The 8,537-nt window shown below is 48.4% G+C and overlaps 1 protein-coding gene across 1 annotated transcript; it reads right to left on the bottom strand.

Moving 5' to 3' along the window:
- Positions 1-1,579: 1,579 nt before the first annotated feature.
- Positions 1,580-7,989, bottom strand: KLF10 (Kruppel like factor 10). Its single transcript, XM_045861514.1, has 4 exons — positions 7,830-7,989; positions 4,605-4,838; positions 3,580-4,498; positions 1,580-3,183 (listed from the first exon to the last, which is right to left on the bottom strand). The coding sequence occupies exons 1-4, from the start codon at positions 7,863-7,865 to the stop codon at positions 2,924-2,926; spliced, it is 1,449 nt and encodes a 482-aa protein (XP_045717470.1). The 5' UTR covers positions 7,866-7,989; the 3' UTR covers positions 1,580-2,923.
- Positions 7,990-8,537: the final 548 nt, after the last annotated feature.

Here is an 8,537-nt window from a genome sequence, read left to right on the forward strand (position 1 = left end):
CTTTATCTTCCCAATTAACACATAGTCTTAATCTCATCATGAAAAAACAAGAGACAAACCCAAAATGAGGGGCATTCTATAGAATAATTGACAGGTACTCCTCAAGAGAGACAAGAGCCACCACAGACTGGCAGAAACTGGAGATATGACAACGAAACGCAACTTGAGGCCCTGGATCGGGTCCAGTGATAGAAGAACCACATTAGCAGAAAAACTAGTGAAAACCAAGTCAGTCCTCTACTTTACTTCATGGTATTGCACCAAGGTTAATTGCTTAGTTTTGAAGTGTTCTGTGGCTATGCAAGATGTCCTAAGGAGAAGGTGGATGAAGGGTAAATGGGAACTATTTTTGCAACTTTTTCTGAGTCTCAAATTTTCTGAATAATGATCTGTTGAAAGACGGCTGAATGGCAGCAATTTCATATAGCCCAACCTAGTATGTCGGACAACCACCGAAACTGAACTGCTAACGCTCCACTAATGCGTTACATACCATGCTGCAAGTGTACTCATTTGGGGGCAACTTTGCCTCAAGATCAGAGCCTGCCTCAAACACTATTCTGTTCAAATTGATTCGATCTGCAAGATTTATAAGGAAAAGTCTCCGATGACAACTAGGACTGGGAAGAACACAGCAATGGGTGGCACATCGCCACTGGCTGTGTCATTACAAGGCACCTGAGCACTGGGTCACCTACCCTTCTCCCTTCCCCCTTCAGACCTGCCATCATGAGGAAGTCTGGTGGAGTTAGTTAGGATGGTCCAGTTTCCCAACACCGAAGCTGCAGAATGGCAAGGTCTCTCCCCAGAAGCTGTGTTGTAATTAGGTGGTGTTAAGTTTCCAGGAAAAGAGGTGTGTCCTGCAACTGGTGTCAAGTAAGTACATTGCCCCTTACCACAGATGATTCAACAGTGACCAGACTAGGTCAATGGTCAAGCTGGGCACCATGGAAGATGTTCTCTCATAACCACAAGGGGATTTCAGAGAAAACTAGAATGGTAATCTCCAAAATTATACTCAATTGAAGTAGCATTTATAGCTCCTAGTTCATTTTAGTGGTGACTAGTAAGTGTTCCCTTACATAGGTGGGTTAACTTTCATGCAGCCTAAATACCAGTATGTTTATTGTGTTTTAGGTATCACTTAATGGTCTGAGCTAGTCTAACTTCTGGAGGCAAACAATTTAGTCTTTATTTAGTAAGTCAGGTTTCTTTTCATTTGCCACAGCAGTCTCACTGCTTAGATTATTCACTGTAGTGCCTTTAACTTAATGGTACTTAAGGCTTTGATGAGAGTGAGAGCTATATTTCAACCTCAAATCATCAAAATGTACAAGAATGTTTAAAAATTGAAGTGTACTGGGCAAGGTCTTACATTGTCTAAACAAACAGTTACCTGGCTTCACTTTGTATATACCCTCTAAACAGATTTGTATGTTAAAGATACACTCCTACAGTTCTAAACTGAAATGAGGCCCTTGGAGAGGTTCGGACACTAAGTCCTTTGACAGTACCATAAGTGATTAATGTCAAGGTTAGAGAATGGTTCTCAACAAATGCAATCAACCAGTTATATATACCAAAGGAAATTCTTTATTGTAAACAAGATATAAAGTACAACAAAAGAAATATTGTGCAAATTGTAAATCACAAGGATTTTTTATTAAAAGAAAACTTTTCCAAGGGTCCAAGAGTTTGGATATCAGAAATCTAGACCCAATATAGAGAAAAAATGTTAAATGGGTAGATATAGGGACATATTTCACTATATATTTTAAGCAATTTACTCTTGTTTTACCACTGTGTATATTATCCACTACACAACAGAATAAAACAGAAATACTGTTAACAAAAGTGAATGTTCTAGTCATTTTTCTACACATCTAGTTCCACACCCCCCCATAAACCTCCTATAAATTAAAAGGTAAATTAACAGGACATTGTCTGTCCACTGTGAACAACAGCCACTGACTTTCTAATTCAATAAAGCATGTGTTACATCCTCACAACATGAGGATACTTGACTGATGACATCGCCATCTTTTTCAAGGAGTTATCTAAAATTCTTCATATCCCTTCTTTACAATATATATTTTCATTTTTGAAACTTTTTTTCCTAAACAAAGTGCAGTGTATTTTAAGTCTCTAGAGAAAACACATTGGTATACAATTTTCAAATCTACACAAGAAACTGCAGGCAAACTAAACTTCAAAGCATAATAAAATGCCTAGATATAGTCACTTGTTAAACTTTCAAAACAAAAATGCAGAAAAATTGTAGCTACACTTCCAAGCAATTAAATTATTGAGGATTCCAAATCTTTGGGCCCTCTGTAGCAATATACAGCTCATCAATTCCAAATGTCAGCAATTATGTAAAAATGCTAGGCCTATTTAACAACTGTGTCCACAAAGTTGACTGGAAAGACTAGGAACAGTAAACAAGATAACTCTAGGAAAAGATGACAGTATTTGTAATAATAAAAATCCATTTTCTATCTCCATCTCTGTACCATAATGTTGATTTCCAGTCTGTATACTCTTGAAACCAGTGCCCTAAAAGAATCACATTGAAAAGCTGGTCTCAAGTATAAATGGCAAAGTAAAATAACAACTTATGCACACAAAGTCAACATCTGTGCTGCCTGTGCTGACCTCATCTGAAACCTTCAAAGAAATATGTAGAGTAAAAGCTTCCTCGTCTCTCTCGTGTGATAACAAATGAATCCTGCCACTCCGTGATGTGCCTGTGACCACAGCACTTCTTGTCATCTAACCCCATCTGGGCCTTCTCCCCAAGCTGCGGGGCTTCTGCTCTCAGCCCGCACTCCAGGGCCACAGGCTTGCAGTGGAAACATTCTCGTATCACCACTGGCTCCTGACTGCGATCAAAGTTAGTTCTGATGCTTCACCTTCTGATTCGTCACTGCGTGGGAGCAGCAGCTGGAGGTAGGGCAATGTCATTCAACTTGCTCACTTCCATCTGCCAGTTTGGTAGCTTCTTGGCTGACAGATGACGCCGGGCATGCTTGGTCAAGTGGTCACTCCTCATGAACCGCCGGTCACACATGGGACAGGCAAATTTCTTCTCACCTGTGTGGGTTCGTCGGTGTCTGGACAGTTCATCAGAACGAGCAAACCTCCTTTCACAACCTTTCCAGCTACAGCTAAAAGGTTTTTCTCCTGAAACAAAAAATTCAGATTATCATTACTGTGCATTTACTAAATCCCTGTGAATTACATACTTAATTATATCTAAAGCTAATACATTTTTAAAGAGCTATTAAATTAAGCTGTCAAGTAGGTACTATACATGTATCCACTATTTTCAACTTTCACCATCACATTGATAAAAGCCTTCCCTTTATAAAAGGAGCCCAAAACACAAACATTTTCAAACTTCAACTACAGTACAAAGGCTTTACAAATAACTTATTTTAAAAACTTTGTTAAAGTAGCTACTCAAGACATTTAAAGAAACTTGCAAGCTCTTCCTTAATATGTCTGGTTTCTATTTATGATCACTACCAAAAAAAATTCATCTAAACTTTTACGACATAAGAAAGAAACGGTTGGTACCTGTATGTGTTCTCATGTGGGCCTTCAGATGAGAACTTTTGAAGTACGTCTTGCCACATCCTGGATGGCTACAGATGTGACTCCTTATCCTTGATGAGTCAATCTGAGGAGTGACTTTTGCTGTCGAAGGGGAAAACCCTGGAGCAGGGGCAATGGGAGAGAGTCTGGTGCCATTTGGGCTCACTACTGCAGGCTTTGGGTTCTGGACAACCGGCTGGGGTACGACGAACATGACAGCGCCTTTGGGCACCTGAGTGCCCATGAACACAACAGGTGGGCAGACAGCTGGTGGCTGACTGGGTGGAGTGCTGGGAACAACTGTTGTCACAACAGGGTTGTTTGCAGGGAGGGGAACCATCTGACAGATGACCGGCATAGGTGGCACTCCCCCCGTTGATACTCCTGCAGGTGGAGAAACCAATACTGACTTCTGTTGGGGGGACAAAGGGGCTGGCTGAGATCTACAGATGACTGTCTCTGAGGAAGAAGGCACGGGAAAGTCATAAAGCACAGCACTTGCCTTCTCATCAACATCTGCTACTGCGCTTCTCTCACATTTGGATCTGTTTGGTGACACAGTTGCACAAGGTATGTTTTTTCTTGCAGCCTCAACACTTAGGTGGGTTCTTCTTTGAAAAGAATTGTCCTGACAGCTGAGGATGCTGGCTGCTTTCACTGGGCAGGATCGGTGGTTACACAGCTGGGCATCAGCTGTATGACGAATCACACTTGTTGCCTGAGCCTTGGGGAGTTTGGGGACAGGTACTGTGCTCTTATCTTCCTCTTTTAAAGGCGCAGCAACGTGAGGCTTGGAAGTATCTGAGAATGATTTGAGGTGTCCGGTAGATGGCGCTGGTGCCATCAGATTTGACACTTGAGAGGGTTCAAAGTCAGAAGGACTGTAAGGTGGAGTCAAACACTACAAAGAAATATGCAGGCAACAGTTTGAGAAATTTAAGAGTCCATTATGAAAATTACAAGAAAGTATATAATTTACAGTCATCTTAAAAAACAATAATACTTACAAATGCTGGGATCGTATGAAAATCCGGTGTACCCGGAAGCAGATTCTCTTCCTCTGACATATCAGATACTGGCGTAACAGGTCTGTTTTCAATGTATCTCTTAAAATCAGACTTCCAACTGCAGCTCATTGACATAAGTGCTTCTACAGCTTCAAAATCACTTTTCTCTGCAGTTTTATTCCAGGAATACATACTGTCTTTGGATCTTTCAGAGATCATTTCCATTCTTTCCTCCTATAGGGGAAAGGAAAATGCTTTTAAGCATATATTAATTACAATTGTTCCTTTTTTTTTTTTTTGCTATTTGCAAAACTTCCCAAATTAAAATGTGAAATAATTTTTTCATCCCACTCTGCTGGTAATGGTAATTAAAAACCTTCCTCGTTCTTCCTCTCACATTTTTGCTTGAACACTGATCTCTCTGCTAGGTAGAGAGGAGCATGTGATTATCATTAAGAGGACCAAGGCCAAATGCCATCAATGCATTTTGTGAGCCAAAAAAAGAGAAGCTCTAGGCTTAGAAGAAAAGTTGTATGTTCTTTCCAGAGTAGACACTTGCAACTGAGGTCAGAGAAAATAACTATGGGTATGCTCTACAGAAGTTTTCTTTTTTCAAGACTTTCTTTAAAAAGGAAATGCAGTAGACAGAGGTCTGGCCTGTTCTTTCGGACCTGACCTTTGAAAACTTTGTGCTTTGTGATAAAAATCAACAGAACAAAAAATCTTCCGAGGCTTTTTCAAATTAATGTATTAGGTTACTTGAAATCTAACTTTTTTGAAAACTTAGTTACCTAGGGTAAAGAGAGATAAAAGTGAAACATACAGAAAAATCCCAAAACTTTTAGTTAAGTTTCAATTTCTTCATGTGTGTGTTCCCTTTCAGTGGATCTATTTTAACACAATGGTTTGCTACTCACAACTATGACCAGCCAATACAATAATACTAAAAAATGGATAATGAGAAAACTTAGGAGTTGTAATAATCAAATCAAACGAATATTCTAATTTTTTAAAGAACTGCTTGATGACAAGAGTAACAGCACATGCTTTGTATTCATATGTACAGCTCCTATCAAGTGTTCAATGTTTCATATTGAAGTCCCATAAGCTACACTTTACTAAATATTGGTACTTCTCACCCTCTCTCTTTTTCCATTAATGAAGTCCCAGTCTTTCTCTCAAACTAGAGATGATGTAAAAATATTGAAAAACATCCTTTACGTTACAAGGTATTATTCTCAATGTTCATTTTTAAAAAGGGATACACCCTTTGGGTTGAAATACTTAGAAAACCAGCCATTGCTCTAGATATATCGCTAACAGTGCAGTTGCATAATCGAGCACGCCTTTATGTAAGCTGCAATGGACAGCGCATGTATGTGTAAAAGCCTCAAGCTGCCAATGCAAAGAAAGGAAAAAGAGAAAAGGCAGGCAGCAGGGAAGAGGAGTGTGAGCTGGAAGAGAAGCGGGGAGGGAAGGAAAGGGAGTGGGGCGGGAGGGAGGAAAGGGAAGCGCGGGCGGAGGCGCGGGCGGGGGAGGCAGACGAGGAGGGGGAGGCAGACAAGGGGCGGAGGCAGACGGCGGGGGAGATCCTCGCTGGCGGGGACAGACGGATGGGGCCGCCCTAACCTCAATGAGGCTCCTGGGTGAGTCACTGGGAACATTCCTCGCAGCTCGCACGTCCCAGCATCCCTGCCCCCGCCATAGGCCAGCCAGCCTGGCGGCCCCGGCCCGGATTGGCTGGGCGGCCAGGGCGGGGGCGGCGGGAGGAGGGGGCGAGGCATGTGAACAAAGCGTGATCAGCGGCTGCTCCCGGCAGCGCAGGAAACGTGAACTGGGAATTGCCGCGCCGTCACCTTTCACCTACTTCCTGAGATCTCGGCCCCCGCCCTCGCGCCAGCCCCGGGGAGGGGCCCCGGGCGCCGCCGCCAACCGCCCGGCAGTGCGCGCCGGAGCCCGCAGGGAGGGGCGGGGCTGCAGGCGCCCTACTCTGGGAGTGCCCGCCCCTCCCAGCTCGCCGCGGTTCCCTTAGGAACCGACCGCGGGGCCGGGCCTCGCTCCCGCCCCTGGTGGAGGCCAGAGCTGGGTCACTCGGGGACGAGAAGCTCCCCGGGCGCACCCGCTCTCAGCCCACCCCCGGCCTCCGCCTCAGCAGCTGGAGGAGGAGCCGGGTCCCCGCGGAAACCCGGCCCCCGCCCCTTCCCAGCCGAGCCCTCGGTGCTTCCCTCCCACGCCGCCCGGGGGACCTCAGACCACCCGGTCTTTCCCAGCAGACGCGGCGCACCCTCCCCCAAATCCGGCAGCTCTGGCCCCCGCCCCCCGCGCGTCTCCACGGGATCCCAGACGTGCAGCCCCCACAGGCTCCGGCTTCAGACGCGCGGCCCCAAGGCCTGCGGCTCCCGCCTAGACATGCGGCCCCCGCGTCTCGCGGCCCCAGCCCCCCCCCATTCTCCCCGCCCCTCTGTAAGGTCCCGCTTTCCACCCTCCCATCCCCGTGGCGGCTCCCCACCCCCTCCAAGAGGTTCACAGAAGGCGGCCACCTGCCCCCGCCGGGGATGGGGAGTCCCCTGCCGGCGTCTGGGGGGTCAACTCCATCCCCCTCCTCGGCGGTTTGCACTCCGCGTGCCATTCCCCCACATCCCCGCTGGGCGATCCCTCCTCCAGCCACCGGCTATCTGCTGAACAGCCCCCCCATCCTGCAAGCCTCCGTTCAGACCCCCGAAAGAGGGTCTCCTCTCCTGTGGACACCCTGCTCCTCAAATGCTCGCGAGCAGCCCCCTCCCATCCTGGATCGCAGTCCTGACCCAGGAAGAGACATCTTTCCCCCGCGCCAGGTGCAGGGTGGCCCCCTTGTTCCCTCCTTCACACATTATCTTAACCTCGCTGCCAGGCAGCAGCCCCCTCCTCACTCTTCGCGCCCCTCCAGTCATCTTCTTCCTTACTTGCCTCAAGTCTGTCTCTGGAGCTGCCCCTTGCCCTCAGTACACCTTGAACAAGACCCTTCTCTCCCTTGGCTCTACATCCCAGGCCGCCTCTCTTGACCCCTCGCGACACACACGCCCTCACCAATGCCTAGTCTGCAGAAAGACCCCAGCCTTCTCAGCGATTGCTTTGCAGCCCTGGTCCTCAGGAGCGGCAGATATCAGGGGCTCCGGGTTCGAAGACCCGCTGGCCCCTCAGACGTGGCAAGGCAGGGAAGGACAGGGGCATTCCCAGGTGACTTACCGCAGCCTGCTGGAGAGAAGCGCCGAAGTTGAGCATGGTTGGCTGCCTGGCCGCGGGCGGCAAGATGACTGGCTGTTACTCCGCTCCACTGCTTGGCCACAAACAGGCACCCAGAGACACTCGACGACACTCCCGCCGCCGACACCGCGCTCCGCGCCGTCTGCCCCCTCCCCATTCAGGTAGCCGCTCCGCCTGCCGCGCGCCGCGGGCGGGGTTGGGGCGGAGCCTGAGGCTGGCCAATCAGCGACAAAGGTGTGTGAGATGCCGGCCAATAGGCTCGCGGGGCCACGCGTGATCAGCGGCTGCCCGGCAGCGTGAAGCTTGTGTCAGTGGAGCGTGTACACAATCCCAGGCAGCGTGTTCCCTTTGCCCGAGGGACTCCCGCTGCCACCTGACTCAGTGACACCCCCCCATCCCTCGCCCACCCCACGCCTGTCGTTACCCGCCCCGGCCTAGGGGGCGGTGCTGCGGGAGGGGACCTAATCCGGAGGCGCGGCGGCGGCGCGCCCAGGCACTGCGGAGGGCTAGTCCCACGTGGGAGGTAGGGAGGGATACCCACTCTGCCGCGTCCCCTTGGCGCCGGGCCCCGAGTCAGCCAGCCGCGCGGTAGGCGGGACGCCGGGCAGCCGGGCGGGGGAGGCGGCGGCTTCGAACTAGGGTCCAAGCCAAAAGATTTGCATTTGGAAACGCCATCCCTTTGCTCGTCTG

Source organism: Phyllostomus hastatus, unplaced genomic scaffold (genome assembly GCF_019186645.2).
Source record: "Phyllostomus hastatus isolate PE091 unplaced genomic scaffold, TTU_PhHast_1.1 phas_scaffold_21, whole genome shotgun sequence".
NCBI classification, from domain to species: domain Eukaryota; kingdom Metazoa; phylum Chordata; class Mammalia; order Chiroptera; family Phyllostomidae; genus Phyllostomus; species Phyllostomus hastatus.